This window comes from Piliocolobus tephrosceles, chromosome 3 (genome assembly GCF_002776525.5).
Source record: "Piliocolobus tephrosceles isolate RC106 chromosome 3, ASM277652v3, whole genome shotgun sequence".
Lineage (NCBI taxonomy): Eukaryota > Metazoa > Chordata > Mammalia > Primates > Cercopithecidae > Piliocolobus > Piliocolobus tephrosceles.
The window spans coordinates 101,131,952-101,148,592 of NC_045436.1; the positions used below are offsets into that span (position 1 = coordinate 101,131,952).

At 40.6% G+C, this 16,641-nt stretch overlaps 1 protein-coding gene across 1 annotated transcript in view; it reads right to left on the reverse strand.

The window, feature by feature from the left end:
- PKD2 (polycystin 2, transient receptor potential cation channel) overlaps positions 1–16,641 on the reverse strand; it is a 68,939-nt gene that overhangs the window by 40,070 nt on the left and 12,228 nt on the right. Inside the window, exon 2 of the mRNA XM_023198125.2 lies at positions 16,025–16,138. Within this exon, the coding sequence (XP_023053893.2) occupies positions 16,025–16,138 (114 nt within the window). The remainder of the gene's footprint in view (positions 1–16,024; positions 16,139–16,641) is intronic.

Here is a 16,641-nt window from a genome sequence, read left to right on the forward strand (position 1 = left end):
TGGGCTCCCACTATGCCACTCCCTCCCCCCAGTTCCCTAAAGCCTGGAGGTGGTAACTTTTTTTGAGTGCATCACTTCCCCTTTTTGGTTCTCTTAACCCCACCATATCTCTGTAAATAGTCCCTTCATTAAACTTCCCTTAATCACCACTTGAGTTCATCATCTCCTTTTTCTAGGATGCTGACTGACACAGACATATCTGCTTCCCACCTACCAATCAAATCTTGAATGGAACGCTATAACTCGAACTACATCCCTGCCGTGGACATTTACTGATTATTTTGAATGGTCTTGGAAGGAGGTGGGAAGATCCTTTACAAGCTTAGTAGACCAAAGGAGATCAGGGTCTGACTCCTGGCCATGCTCCTTACTTGCTGTATGACCTGTGCAAGTTGCTTACACTTTCTGAGCTTCAGTTTCCTTTTCAGTAAGATGGGGATAACCAACTATCCCATGGATTTTTTGGTGCCTAAATAAAAACAATAACTAAAATTTATCTAGTATAGTGGTTCACACTTAACAAATGTCCAATACTGTGGCTCTTCCTCCTTAACTGGATTGCTATAATGCATTTATTATAAATTTCAGCACTTTACCAAGTACTTTCTCATTCTGGACTTTAATGATTGCAGGTATAATATAATTCCTATAATTAGCTGATAAAAAGTTTCAAGGGGAAGGAAACATGTTCTATACTTTTTTAAAACTACAGTTCTGAATACCCATGATTAATACTTACCTGAAACTATAATACATTTCAGGGATCATATTCAAACCTATAGAAATTATTCTGGGATTAAGTACTATTTAGTAAATCTCTCCTTTATGCAGCTGTCTTCTCCCCACTCCGCATTTTTCTTTCTTTTTTTTTGAGACGGAGTTTCACTGTTGTTGCCTAGGCTGGAGTGCAATGGAGCAATCTCGGCTCACTGCAACCTCTACTTCCCAGGTTCAAGCAATTCTCCCACTTCAGCCTCCCCAGTAGCTAGGATTACAGGCATGTTGCTACCACGCCCAGCTGATTTTTTATTTTTAGTAGAGACGGGGTTTCACCATGCTGGTCAGGCTGGTCTTGAACTCCAGACCTCAGGTGATACACTTGCCTTGGCCTCCCAAAGTGCTGGGATTACAGGTGTGAGCCACCATACCTGGTCCCTCTTCCCCTTTCAAGCATCATAGGAAATTAAGATTATTTAAGAAGGGTAGGTAATAATGATCCAAACACGAGTGTGTTTGGGAGTTCATCTCAAGCAATCAATTAAGCAGTAAATACATATAATACACACAACTTGTATACTGTATCTAGAGACGTATGAATAATGTCCAGTCCCCCTGGTTTGGCTCCCTCATCTGCCATCCTATAACCTAATGTAATTAGGACAAGAACAGTCCTCTTCAGGTGTTACATGACTTACTACCTCTCAGAACTGTCTTGGGGCAGAGTTAAGAGTTTAGAATTCTAATCCACTCATATTTATGGTACAAGCTATTGGGCATGAAGATGAACAAGATGTGATCTCTGCACTCAGAGTTCATAGTGTCCCCAGTGAGAGTGCTGCCTAGCCAACTCCCACAAAGGATGCAAAGGATGGACATGAGTACACTGTCCTCTGCAAAGGCCTTCTGTGAGTCTACAGTCAATCGAGGAGAGAAAGGGACATGACACAAGAGCAAGCAGTGAAGGCTGCTAAGAGCCAACCAAATAATTAAGTTGATTATTTTCAATTAACTTGGAATTGGAACATACTTTGGATTGACTGATTAATATAGACTGTTGTGGAGTTTTTAACCTGTGGGTTTACTGTCGTTGTTGTTAAAAAGGAATTTTGATAAATTACTTATATATTTTTATTTATAAATATGGTATAACTATATATAAGTGTGTAAATGTAAGTATCTTAGATACTGAATTGAAAATGTATCCCTTTATTTTCCTAGACCACTCATAATCCAGTACTGATTTTTGCTTTTGAAATTCTCAAGATCTATATTGGCTTTAATAGCTTCACCAAAGGGCAAGCAACAGATTCCCTTGGTTATGTAGCACCATCTGCTGGACACCCAGGCAAATAACCCCTTCCAGCTTTGAAGGGATGATTACTGTACCTTTTTTTTTTTTTTTTCTTTTTTTTTGAGACAAGGTCTGGCTCTATGGCCAAGGCAGGAGTGCAGTGGCACCATCTCCGCTCACTGCAGCCTCAATCTCATGGGCTCAAGTGATCCTCCCACCCCAGTTTCCCGAGTACCTGGGACTACAGGCCTGCACCACCATGGCCAGCTAATTTTTAAATTTTTTGTAGAGATGGGGTTTCGCCATGCTGCCCAGGCTTGTCTCAAACTTGTGAGCTCAAGTGATCCTCCCTGCTTGGCCTCCCAAAGTGCTGGGATTATGGTCGTGAGCCACTGCACCCAGCCTGTAACAGATATTTAATCAGCAAACATTAACTCAGTCCTTCTCCTGTGCCAGGTCCCAAGGAAGTCCATGGCACACCTGAGTGACAGCTCTACAAACTCTGGCGGTCAGCTACACCATGAGCCCATGCAGGTGGCAGCTAAAAGCCCCCTGAATTTGGAGTCATACTGATTTGGTTTTGAGTTTCAGCTTGCCTCCATCCTGAACATCTGCCTCTGTTCATGATTGCGGGTCTTGCATCTTGAGATCTTGGACGACTATTTAACTCTTCTAAGTCTGATTTTGGAATCCAGAAAATGAGAATAATACCAAGGGCTTTTGTAAAGCTCAAATGGAGAAATATATGTGAAGACATTTGCACACTGTAAAATGCAATGGGAATATAAAACTGTTAACATCACTTTTCCTTTAAGTCCCTGAAAGGAAACTGGAGAAAGCCCACTTGAAGGTAGCATTCACTCTCTAAATGAAGTGAATTGTGAAGAAAAATTTAGTGCATGAAATAGATAACCTTGAATGAGGACCAGAAAGGAGACAAGAGTATTAAAAAATACATAAAGGACACATACATCTGTACATATGTACACATCTTTCTTCTGCTACTTATTCCTTGTCTTAACCCCTGAATTTCCATTTTCCATAAAATAAACTAGAGCAAAATACAGTAAAACACAGTATCGGCCAGACACGATGGCTCACACCTGTGATCCCCGTACTTTGGGAGGCCAAGGTGGGCAGACCGTTGAGCTCCAGAGTTTGAGACCAGGTTGGGCAACAGGGTGAGACTGCACCACTGCACTCCAGCCTGGGCGATAGAGCGAGACCTTGTCTCAAAAAATTAAAAAAAAAAAAAAAAAAGAAAAAAGAAAAAGAAAGGAAAGAAACTATCACCAAACAATCAGCATGTGAACTAACAAAAGCTGCCTTAAAAACATGGTCTATCATTTCAAAATAGCAACAAATACTATTTTATTGTTAATATTGTTGAAAAATATAGGTTCAAATATTAAAAACAAATAAAGGGTATTGTAGAATAGTATATATTATATAAATTCCAAGTCATTAGGATAAAAAAGCAAAGAAAAAATTTCCATCTAACAAAAGAATATAAATGGAAAATAACAGGAACATATAAAAGAGAGGAAAATACTAAATAATATTAATTTGACAAAAATACATGAAACATGAATGGTTTAGACTCTTACTAAATGACAAAGTTTTAAATATTGGTTAAAAAATAAAAATGCATCTCTAGAATTGTTAGAAGAATCCCACTCAAAGCTAAAAATAAATGAATGGGAAAATATATCAGGGATAAAATATTTTTTAAAAGGTTTTAAGTGGTATTATAATCCTCTGAGAGAGGACATTACAAGGTGAACACTCAGTTTGATTAAAAGGTTATTTTACATTGGCCAATTATACTATACATAATGACTTAACTGTAATGAATTCTTATGTATTGAATAACAGAACATCAAAATATATACAGCAATACTTGTTAGTAATAAAAGAATTATCAAAACTACAATTGCAGTTGGAAACTTAAAACCCTGTATCTTTCAATCTTTGACAGAGAAAGTAGACAAAAATTACCTAGGAATATTAAGGGTTTGAATTAAGTATATGACTTGACACAGATATATATATCTGTTAAGAAATTAAATTTTTTCCCTCTCTTAATAACCCTTGGGCCAAAGAAGAAATCAGAGCTGCCATAAAAATATAACCGTACTAGATGCAAAGACAGTAGAACCAAGATGCCTTGGCCGCAGTATTTCAGGTAATCTGCCACAAGATGAAGCTATCACTTTGCACAGGAAAACGAACTGCTTTGCTATGATATCCTCACAGGGATGCAGTGGAAATAAAATGCAAACAAACATTTGAAGGGACTCTATAAACTCAAAGTGCTATACAAGATGATAACCTTGTCTTACAGTGGAAGTATATCCTGATAAGCCCATTGTAAATTGAAAATATCGTAAGCTGAAAATGCATTTAATATAACTAACCTACTGAATGAACAACACAGCTTAGCCTGGCCTACCTTAAACATGTTTAGACACTTACATTAGGCTAGTTGGGCAACATCATGTGGCAATACAATACACCGTAGAGTACTGGTTGCTTACCCTCATAATCACATGGCTGACTGGGAGCTGTGGCTCCATCTCTAGAGTATGTTAGCCTGGAAAAAGACCAAAATTCAAAATTGAAAGTATGGTTTCTATAGAATGTGTATCACTTTCACATCACCATGAAGTTGAAAAATTATAAACCGAACCATCGTAAGTTGGGGACCATCAGTATATAAATGCAAAGCACTATACACAAATCAAGGAATTATTAGGCTTGAATCGATTAAGTGGACATACTACAGGAAGTTCTGTGTGTTAGTAAATGAGAAGTGCTAGTGAACAAGAAATGGAAACAGGCAATGTTGTCAACAGTTCGTGAGACTCTCCAGGTGTCGGCACTGAGAGGTGCACAGCTGCATCCCATCCCTGCGAGGGGGGTGAATGCATGAGCTGGTCTGGTCTGATAATCCTGTGTGAAGAGGTGGGCCCGAATGGCAGCACAACTCAGAGGTGGGGGCTGGTTCGGGTGGGCACCGCTAAGTTTCTACCTATATCTGGTTCTTGAGCTGATTTTGAAGGATGAGGAGGAATTAGAATGACAGAAAGGAACAGTGTACACTGAGGCTTTTTGAGATCACAAGTGGTTTGATGTGGTTGAAGAACCAGAAATTTATAGGGAGTGGCAGTTCTGAAGAAGTAAGTAAACATCTTTTGGTAAAATGCCAGCCTATTGTCTAAAGATTTTCAAGTTTATCTTGACTTTGAGATACCATGTTAAATGGAAGAGTGATCCCAGCACTTTGGGAGGATGCTGTAGGAGGATCGCTTGAGCCCAAGAGTTCAAGAACAGCTTGGGCAGCAAAATGAGACCTCATTTCTACAACAAATAAAATTAGCTGGGTGGTGTGTGCCTGTGGTCCCAGCTACATGGGAGGCTGAGGCAGGAGGATCTCTTTAGCTCCCAAGCTGCAGTGAGCTGTGTTCACGCTACTGCACTCCAACCTGGGTGACAGAGTGAGACCCTGTCTCAAACAAATACATAAATAAATAAATGGAAGAGCGACTTGTATTAATCTGGTTTTAGAAACAGCAGTGCTTGGAAATTCTAAAAAGTCCAGACACAGAGAGAGTAGCTTCCATCTAATCTGTGGTTCATATTTCGAGGCCTCTTAAAACTTAAAGGAATCTTGTCCCTTTCATACTTAAACCATGCGGTGTTCTACTGTAAATCGCTCACCAAGGCCCACCAGAACTACAGGTCTGGCCCCTGGTCACCTTTCCATCTTCATCTGATGATCTGATCTCCAGGAACTGGCTTCACTTGGCTTCTGAGTGTTTCTGGAATGATCTGAGTGTTTTCCTGCCTCAGAGCCTTCATTCATACAATTCTCTCTTCCTCTGTTCTCAATCTTGCTTCAGGCTTCAGAGAGGCCTTCCTTGAGGGAAACCCTTTTCCCCAGTCATCTCCTTTCATATCACTTATCACATTTAAGGACAGGGCCTAAATCTGTTTTTAATTAAATTACTGACCAACTTAAGGAATGAATAAGTCAGGAAAGAGATGATTGGGATTAAAATAGGGACAAGAGCGATATAGGAAAAAAGACAGATTAGAGAGTCTCTGAAGAGGCAGAATGATCACAGAAGACTGGGAAGGGAAAGCATCCAGGATGACACCCAGGGTTCAAGTGAACTAGAGCATGGCTGGACAGATGGGTGGGAGATGAGTTCAGGATGGGGCATGTTACCAATGAGAGAGGGCTGTGAGAGATCCCATCGTAGATGTCCAGCAGAAGCTGGTACTAGGTTCAGAGCTCATGAGTGGGACATGGGAGTCACTGGCATGCGAGTACTAGTTGAAGCATTGTCTGTGGAAAAAATGACCCAAAGAACATCACAGGCCCAATCAGAGAAAACATTTGTAAACATGCTTCAGAGAGAAGAAAGTGAAGCAAGTGAACACAGCAAGGAGGAACACAGGAAGAGAGGGAGTTATCAAAGCCAAAGAGGGAAGTCCTAGAATGCCAAACTCCACTGGATCAAATGCCAGGAAGAGGCTGAAAAGAGCCATCCCCAGTGACCTTTGTGAGGGCTTTTTTAGGAAGCAGAAGTGAGACTGCAGAATCAATAAGACAGTTTGTGAAATACAGTCACTAAAACCCCCAAATCTTTTAATCCAGGTTTGGTCAACATTTCAAAGAAAATTGTAAGTAACAATTGTAAAATTGTGAGGAAAATCTTTAAGGGGTAAAGGCTGTTGACATAAGTGCTTCTGAGAATGGTAGTATTGGCTGGTATTATTGTGTTTTAAAAGTGAGAGAAAGATGTATAATATTTACATACAGACAATCTTGGATATATGATGGTTCACAACTTACTGATTTTTTGACTTTAAAACAGTGCAAAAGTGATAAGTATTCAGTAGAAACTGTACTTCGAATTTTGAATTTTGATCTTTTCCTAGACCAGTGATAGGCAGTTTGATGCTCTTGCAAGGGAGGGCAGTGGCAATAAGCTCAGCCACACAATAGCAAGTGTGAACAACCAATACTCTACAGTATACTGTGTTGCCAGCACTTTTGGATATTGTGTCTTGTGTTTTCACAACCCATTTTGGTCACATTTAAAGTACATCTATATGTCTTCTATTTCCTGTCATTTTAAAATTGAGTTTTTGTCCAGTCAATTTATCAGAAAGGGTGAGGAGCCCTCCAGCCATAGTCCAAGGCTTAATAGTTACTTCTCATGGATTGCAACATGTGATCTTAAGACTGAAACTGTTTGTTGTGAAAAGATATGTGGGGAGCTATCAGGATGTTTTTCACTGGAAATGGAATTAGCTTGCAGCTGCTGTGAGATTAACTTACTGACCTTTACTGATCTTGATATCAACTCGATCTTCATGGAATCTCTGGCAAATTAGGAAAACTACATTTAGACTAGCAACCATGTAAGATTTTTACAAGTAAAATAAAATATTCCTTTCCTTTTCAGAATACAAGGCAAAGTTTCCTTCTTTCAGAGATAAATAAATGGAAATACATAGATCTCTTCTTAAAAGGGCTCTTCCTGTCCTAGTACACACCACATTTTACTATGATTTTGTTGTTCAGTTCTCCATTTTCATTACTTCTTTGGATACTACTGAGTTTAAAGTTAAATACTTTCTGTAGTAGTTCATTTTCACACTGCTATAAAGAATTGCCTGAGAATAGGCAGGAAGAGGCTTAACTGACTTACAGTTCTGAATGGCTGGGGAGACCTCAGGAAACTTAGAATCATGGCAGAAGGCAAAGGAGAAGCAAGTACCTTCTTCACAAGTCAGCAGGAGAGAGGGGGAGAAGGGGGAAGCCCCAGACACTTACCAAACAACCAGATCTCATGAGAACTCCCTCACTATCATGCCAACAGCATGGGGGAAACTGGCCCCATGATCCAGTCACCTCCCATCAGGTCCCTCCCTTGACACATGGGGCTTACAATTGGAGATGAGATTTGGGTGGAGACACAGAGCTAAACCATATCATTCTACCCCTGACCCCTCCCAAATCTCACGTCTTTCTCACATTTCAAAACCAAACATGCCTTCCCAACAGTCCCCCAATGTCTTAATTCATTCCAACATTAACTCAAAAGTTCAAGTCCAAAGCCTCATCTGATATAAGGCAAGTCCCTTCCGCCTACGAGTCTGTAAAATCAAAAGCAAGTTAGTTACCTCCAAGACACAACAGGGGTACAGGCATTGGGTAAATGTTCCCATTCCAAATGGGAGAAATTGGCCAAAACAAAGGGGTCAGAGGCCCCATTTAAGTCTGAACCTCGACAGGGCATTCATGAAATCTTAAATCTCCAAAATCTGCTTTGATTCCCTTTCTCATATCCAGGGCACACGAATGCAAGGAGTGGGCTCCCATGGCCTTGGACAGCTCCACCTCTGTGGCTCTGCAGGGTACAGCCCCTACAGCTGCTTTCACAGGCTGGCATTGTGTGTCTGCAGCTTTTCTGAGCACAGAGTACAATCTGTCGGTGGATCTACCATTCTGGGGTCTGGAGGATGGTAGTCCTCTTCTCACAGCTCCACGAGGCAGTGCCCCAGTGTGGGAGCTCCAACCCCACATTTCCCCTCTGCATTGCCCTAGTAGAGGTTCTCCATAAGGCTCTGCCCCGGCAGCAGAATTCTGCCTGGACATCAAGGTGTTTCCATAAATCCCCTGAAATCTAGGCAGTGGCTTCCAAAGCTCAACTTTTGTCTTCTGTGCACCCAAAGGCCCAACACCTTGGAATGCTGCCAATGCTTGGGATTTGCACCCTTTGAGGCAATGATCCAGCTGTACCTTGGCTCCTTTTAGCCACAGCTGGAGCTGGAGTGGCTGGAACACAGGGTGCCATGTCCCAAGGCTGCACAGAGCAGTTGGGGCCTGGGCCTGGCTCATAAAACCATTTTTCCCTTCTAGGCTCCAGGCCTGTGTTGCCACGGTCTGCCCTGAAGATTTTCTGAAATGCCCTGGAGACATTTTCCCCACTGTCTTGGCAACTCACGTTACTTATGCAAATTTTTCCAGCCAGCTTGAATTTCTCCCCAGAAAATGGGTTTTTCTTTTCTACCACATGGTCAGGCTACAAACTCCCTAAATTTTTGTTGCACTCTGCTTCTCCTTTAAACATAAGTTCCAATTTCAAACCATCCCTTTGTGAGCACATATAACTGTATGCTTTCAGGAAAAGCCAGGTCATGCTTTGGTGCTTAGAAATTTCTTCTGCCAGATACTCTAAATCATCTCTTTCAAGTTCAAAGCTCCACAGATCTCTAGGGCAGGGGAAAAATGCCACCAGTCTCTTTGCTAAAACATAGCAAGAGTGACGTTTACTCAAGTTGCCAATTAGTTCCTCATCTCCATCTGAGAGCACCTCAGCCTGGACTTCATTGTCCATATCACTATCAGTGTATTGGTCAAAGCCATTCAACAAGTCTCTAGGAAGTTCCAAACTTTCCCACATCTTCCTGTCTTCTTCTGAGCCCTCCAACTGTTCCAATTGCTGCCTGTTACCCAGTTCCAGAGCTGCTTCCATAAGTTCAGGTTATTTTTATAGTAGTACCCCACTCCTGGTACCAAGTCTCTATATTAGACCATTTTCACACTGCTATAAAAAACTGCCTGAGACTGGGTAATTTAGAAAGGAAAGAGGTTTAATTGACTTACAGTTCTGAATGGCTGGGAAGACCTCAAGAAACTTAAAATCATGGTGGAAGGCAAAGGATGTAGGAAGCACCTTCTTCACAAGGCAGCAGGAGAGAGAAAAAGAAGGGGTAAGTGTCAGACACCTATCAAACAACCAGATCTCATGAAAACTCACCCACTATCATGAGAACAGCATAGGGGAAACCGTCCCCATGATCCAATCATCTCCTGCCAGGAACCTCCGTCAATACATGGGGATTACAATTGGAGATGAGATTTGGGTGGCAACACAGAGTCAAACCATATCACTTTTGTATTTGAATAAATTGTATTTATTTTTATTTTCTTTTATTTGTTTTGAGACAGAGTCTCGTTCTGTCACCCAGGCTGGAGTACAGTGGCATTACCACAGCTCACAGTGGTATCCATCTCCCAGGTTCAAGTGATCCTTTTGCCTCAGCCTCCTGAGTAGCTGGGACTACAAGCATGTGCCACCATGCCTGGATGATTTTTATTTTTTTGCTTTTTTGACACAAGGTCTCACTCTGCAGCTCAGGCTGTAGTGCAGTGGTCCAATCATAGCTCACTGCAGCCTCAAACTTGGGCTCAAGCAGTTCTCCTGCCTCAAGCTCCCAAGTAACTGGGAGTACAGGTGTGCGTCACCGTGCCTGGCTAATTTTAAAATTTTTAATAGAGACAAAGTCTCGCTATGTTGCCCAGGCTGGCCTTGAACTCCTGGCTTCAAGTGATCCTCTCACCTTGGCTTCCTAAAGTACTGGTATTATAAGCATGAGCCACTGTGCCTGCCCCTGGATTGTTTTTTGTTGTTGTTGTTGAGACAGAGTCTCGTTCTGTCACCCAGGCTGGAATGCAGTGGCGTGATCTCAGCTCACTGCAACCTCCGCCTCCCGGGTTTAAGGGTTCAAGCAATTCTCTGCCTCAGCCTCCTGAGTAGCTGGGAGTACAGGCACCTGCCACCACGCCTGGCTAATTTTTGTATTTTTAGTAGAGACGGGGTTTTACCATCTTGGCTGGGCTGGTCTTGAACTCCTGACCTCGTGATCCACCCTCCTCGGCCTCCCAAAATGCTGGTATTACAGGCGTGAGCCACTGTGCCGAGCCTATTTTTTCTACTCTGTAAAATATTTATGGAAGTCTACTGTTTTTCTCAGTGATTTTTGAGTTTCACGTGTTAAAATATTAATCCTTTGTGATGTTTCTTGTAATCATTCTTTGTAATTGCTTTTCTGCTTTTTAATGTTGCCTATTTCTTTGACAGAAATATTACATTTCTTTAATGTTGACTCAGCTAACTTCTGTGGTTTCTATTATTGTGTTTAAACTTACAGATTTTTTTACTCAATTTTATAGAATGAGTAGAGAACACAGAAAAAGGAAATGGTAAATATATTTTTATTATACATTCACCAAATACCTTCCTTGCATTTTTTCTTTTTCTTTCTTTCTTTCTTTTTTTTTTTTTTTTGAGACAGAGTCCCACTCTATTGCCCAGGCTGGAGTGCAGTGGTACAATCTCGGCTCACTGCAACCTCTGCCTCCCAGGTTTAAGTGATTCTTGTGCTTCAGCCTCCTAAGTAGCTGGGATTACAGGTGCATGCCACCATGCCCGGCTAATTTTTGTATATTTTGCACAGACAAGGTCTTGCCATGTTGTCCAGACTGGTCTCAAACTCCTGACCTCAAGTGATCTGCCTGACTCAGCCTCCCAAAGTGCTGAGATTATAGGCATGAGCCACCATACACAGCCACTGTTTTCAAAGATCTTCTAAATATTGTTTATTCCTTTCTTTAACTTCAACACCTAACTCACACAATAGCAATACTATTGCTATTTATAACAGTAACCCATGTATATTAGTAAGTGCTTAATGGTGAATTCATAGCAACTCTCAGGTTTCTAGTAGGAATAAATCCTAAATTACAGAGAAAGTTAGATTACTTAATTCTCATGTCATTTCTGTTCTCTTGGTTAAGTAGACTGATTTTTAAAACACAGGGGACATAACTTACATTGGTAAGATGGAAAATAAGCTCTTGGTGAGCAGTTAGCTGCCCAAATCAATCTGAATCTGAGCTCCAGAAACTATAGCTCTTTGAACTGAGATAATTCTGTCATTCTCAACAATCTTTGGCAAGTATAACTTCTTACTACTACTGCTGTATGACAGACAGCATCCTAGGAACTTTCCATGTATTATTTCTAACCTTCACAATGATATTTCCAAATACTTGTTTTATGAGTGAGGAAACAAAGGCTTAGAAAGGTTAATTAACTTGCCCACATTTACCTAGCATGTTAGCAGTGGAGCTGGGATTTGAACTCAGGTCTGTCTGATGCAAAAAAACCTGTACTCTTCTTACTATGTCAAACTGCTTTCTAAAACCCTACCTACCCTAAAACCCTAAAATCACCTTCTATGCAAGGTGATATAGTTTGGATGTTGTCCCCATCCAAATCTCATGTTGAAATGTAATCCCCAATGCTGAAGGTGGGGCCTGGTACAAGGTGATCAGATCATGGGGGTGGATTTCTCAGGAATAATTTAGTATCATCCTCTTGGTACCATCCTTGAGGTAACGAGTGATTTCTCATGAGATCTGGTCATTTAGAAGTGTGTGGCTTCTTCCCCGCCCTACTCTTTCTCTTGCTCCTGCTTTTGCTACATGATGTGCAAGCTCCTGCTTCACCTTCCGCCAAGAGTAACAGCTTCCTGAGGCCTCCCCAGAAGCACATGCTGGAGCTATGCTTCCCCTACAGCCTGCAGAACCATGAGCCAATTAAATCTCTTTTCTTTCTTTTCTTTTTATTTATTTATTACTTATTTATTTATTTTTGAGACAGGATCTTGCTCTGTCGCCCAGGCTGGATGGAGTGCAGTGGTGCAATCACAGCTCACTGCAATCACTGACTCCCAGCTTCAAAACAATCCTCCCACTTCAGCCTCCTGGGTAGCGGGGACTACAGGAGCATGCCACCATGCCCAGCTAATTTTTGTATTTTTTGTAGAGAGGTGGTTTCACCTTGTTGTCCAGGCTAAGTTGGAACTCTTGGCTCAATCAATACACTTGCTTCGGCCTGACAAAGTGCTGGGATTACAGGCATGAGCCACAGTGCCTGGCCAAACCTCTTTTCTTATAAATTACCCAGTCTCGGGTATTTACAGCAACGCAAGAACAGCCTAATACCCAAGGCATAGGGGTAAATACACTATCTCATTTACATACAGAGTAATGAGTTTGATATTCTTCGTAATTTGATATTGACATTGCTGGCAAGATGTTAAAACCAGTAATTAAAAGGATAGCTGGTAAGCAATAGGGAAAGGACGCAGTCACTAGAAGCCAGTAAGGTTTTGCTAGGAGTAAACCTTGCCTGGTTATTCTCACTTCCTTTTTAATCTTGTCAACAGCTCACAGATCAGAGGAATGGTGGAATTACTCAGACAGGCATTTGGAGAAGTCTTTCCTATCATCTTGTTTATGAACACTCTGAGCTGGATGATAATATAATGAAGTGAACTCCAACCAAAGAGCCTTGATTAATGGACTGATGTTCTTAGACCAATCTTTTTTGATTTAATAATTTACAAGGATATGGATACAGATAATAACTCTGCTGATACTGTGAGGCTTCAGGGAGTAGCTGATGTTGAGATGAATGAATCCAGATCCAAGATAATTTCAACAGAATGGAAAAATGGGCAGATCCTAACGAGATGAAATTTAACAGGGTTGAAAGAGGAGTCCTCCACTATGGTCCCAGGCTAGCTCACATATAGCTGGGGGATACAGTGCTTCACAGTTCTTGGTGAAGAGACTAAGGAATTATTTATATGATGAGACAGTCTCATGAGTCTGGCCATGGTAGGTTGCACAAGCCACAGTGTAGCGTCTGGTTTAGGAATCTCATGGCCCCACTCACCATGGTGAGGCTCGTGTGCTTTCTCAGGGACTCTGATGAACAGAACATGCACCAGAGGGACTTTCCATCAAGGGAGTCACTCAAACTTGTGTCTCTAATCACATAATCAACAGTTGGATGAACTAGAAAGGCTTAACCTGAAGGAGGCTTAGGGGAGATTAGGTATTTGTTTCTAAACTTCTGAAGAGCTGAATTGGAAAAGCAACATGGAAAAAAGATACTTGGTATAGGTAGGTTTGGAGGGTGCAACTGGGTAGAAGTTACAAGAGACAGACTCTGGCTTCACTGAAGGAAGAACTTTCTAACATAGCTATAGAAAAATGAAATGAACGATTTCAAAGAACTAAGTCCCTTAACTTGGGACTTGTGTTCAATCAGAGGCAGGATGAGTAACCATACGAGAGGGATGTTTAAAAGAATTTTAGTATTCAGTAAGGTCAGACCATATGATTGCTAGGATATCTTCCTAACCAGAGATTCTACCATATTCCAAAAACAAAATTTTTAAATATATAGCTACTCACATAAGAAATAAAATGTGATTCGTGTGAAAAAGAACAAAAAGCAACAATATTATCAAATAAACAAGAAAACCAATTCAAATGTGACTTTAGGCATGTTTCCTAAAACTCTCTGTCTTCAGCTTACTTCTCTGGCTTACTTTCCAAATTTATCACTGTATCTGAAAACTTGTTTCTCTAGGCTCTATTATGGAGGCTCTGTTAGTGGATCTGGGCAAACCACATGTGTATTTTAAAATCACTGCGTGATTCTAATGCTCAGTCAGTTTGGGGAACTGCTGAAATTCTAGACTCATGTACAGGGGTTACCTTCTATTTTGTGTAAGAAATTTGTCTGTATATGCAAAGCTTGAAAAGAACTTAGTAATTCTAATCAACTTGTTAATATTTAAGGCCTCTGCCGTTTAATATTTAAGCACCATTTTAACACAGGCAACAAACTCAATCTCAGTTTCTAAACTCTAACAATTTAAAACATAAAAATATCACATCCAGGCTGGGTGCAGTGGCTCATGCCTATAATCCCAGCACTTCTGAGGCAGGAGGATCACTTGAAGCTAGGAGTTGGAGACCAGAATAGGCAGCAAAGTGAGACCCCACCTCTACAAAAGTTTTTAAAAGTTAGCTGGGCATTGTGGTATGCAGCTGTGGTCCCAGCTACTTGGGTGACTGAGGTGGGAGGATCACTTAAGCCTAGGAGTTCCAGGCTGCAGTGAGCTGTGATTGTGCCACTGCATTCTGGCCTGGGAAACAGAACAAGACTCTGTTTCTAATTAAAAAAAAAAAAAAAAAGGAAACCTTTTATCAGAGGAGTTTGGTAGGAGGCTCTGGGGTCATAAATCTGCTTATTCATCTGTTCTCGCGAAGACTTTGGATGAGACATGACAGAAATCCATCATCAAACGCCCTTTGATTCGGAGGACAAATCCATCACCTGTGGCTTTCTGGACTTTGAGACAAATGGTTCCTACAGCTAATCTAGCTCAGGCGTCCCTCTCCGCCCCCTACCAGAGGATGGGAAGACAAACTGAAAGAAGAAAAGAACAGGAAAGAGACTGGCCTACAGCAAGTTTCTTGTGGAGTAAAAGTCCAGCAATTATTAAAGACTGACAAGAAATAATGAATTAAAATGAGGCAATGACACAACCTATCCAAATCTAAAAGAAGAGGACTTTTACATGTATACGCCAACAAAAGCAATATTAGTAGGATTATTTGTATTTTCTGAAAGTTAAGTTTGGAAAGTCATTTTTCTGGAAATAATTCTTATGCAGACTTTCTGTTATCTGATACAGTAACAGTATGACAATAATGATGATACTGTAATAATAGTGACACTGTATTCATTGTTAAGAAATCTAATACAAAAATCCTCTAACTTGGTTTCTTGGTGTCTGGCAAGTTGCCACAAGTATCTCATAGTGAAAATCGTCACCACTGACGATGAACTAGCTGGTCAGATAATGCTGAGTTTTAATTAATGTTTACCAGAGTACAGAAGAGAACTTGACCAAATTCTAAATTGGAATTGAACTCTTTGCCTTTCCCTTCCCATGTTAAATGCAAGTCCACAGTCACTTAGCACTTGGTCAAATTCTTTCTTGCACATTTTTCAGAGCCTTCTGTTGCCATCCACAGTTTTGGGAAATGGGGTTATAGCAGAAAACAAATCATGTCCCTTTTCTTATAAAGCTTGCATTCTACCATAGGAAGATAGTCAATAAACAAATGCCCAAATAAAAAAAAAATTTAAATTAAAAAAAAAAGGTAAGAAGGTAACTTCCGAGTTGCCCCTCTGGTGCATAGAGACTTCCTTTTAATGATGATTTGGACAGGTCAAATCTTTTCAAAACTTTCCCATTAGTGGAAGGAAATATTGTACTTACAGATGCACAAGACTATGAGAAAAAGGAGGTATGTGACCAGTTCCCGTAAAACACTTTTAAGGTATTTCTCTCGGTTAGTGCTGCTTTCCTCCATGAGTCTTGTTCCCCAGAGACCTTTAAAATAATAATGAAAAAAAGAAAAGATGTCATTTTATTTAAGAAATCTCATGAATGGCAAAAGGGAAAATAAAGAACAAACTAAACAGTATCACCTGTAAAGGAGAGTCTCCCTTTTTTTTTTTTTAAATCACATTTTGAATGCAACCGAGAAACTGGTTTTGTAGGCCTACCTTTTATTTAAGAGTACATCTGGCTCCACTGTTACCCCAAACATGCAAAACATAAGGCAACAATCCTGATCATTTTATAGGCTCCCAAGCCCATTAGGAGTATCTTAGTCAAATTTTAAAAAGAGAACAGGAAATAAGGAAGGCCTAACAGAGGAGTTAAATAATTGTGCAAAACTTATCAGTTCTTCCCATTTGAGGTGGATACAACCTTGTAATTATCCCACTACTAAACCCAGTTAAGAACATGATGTAACTATATTTCAAGTAATACCTTTTAGGTCACCCCTGATGAAAAGAAGTCCTTGTTGGAGAATCGTTTCAACATAG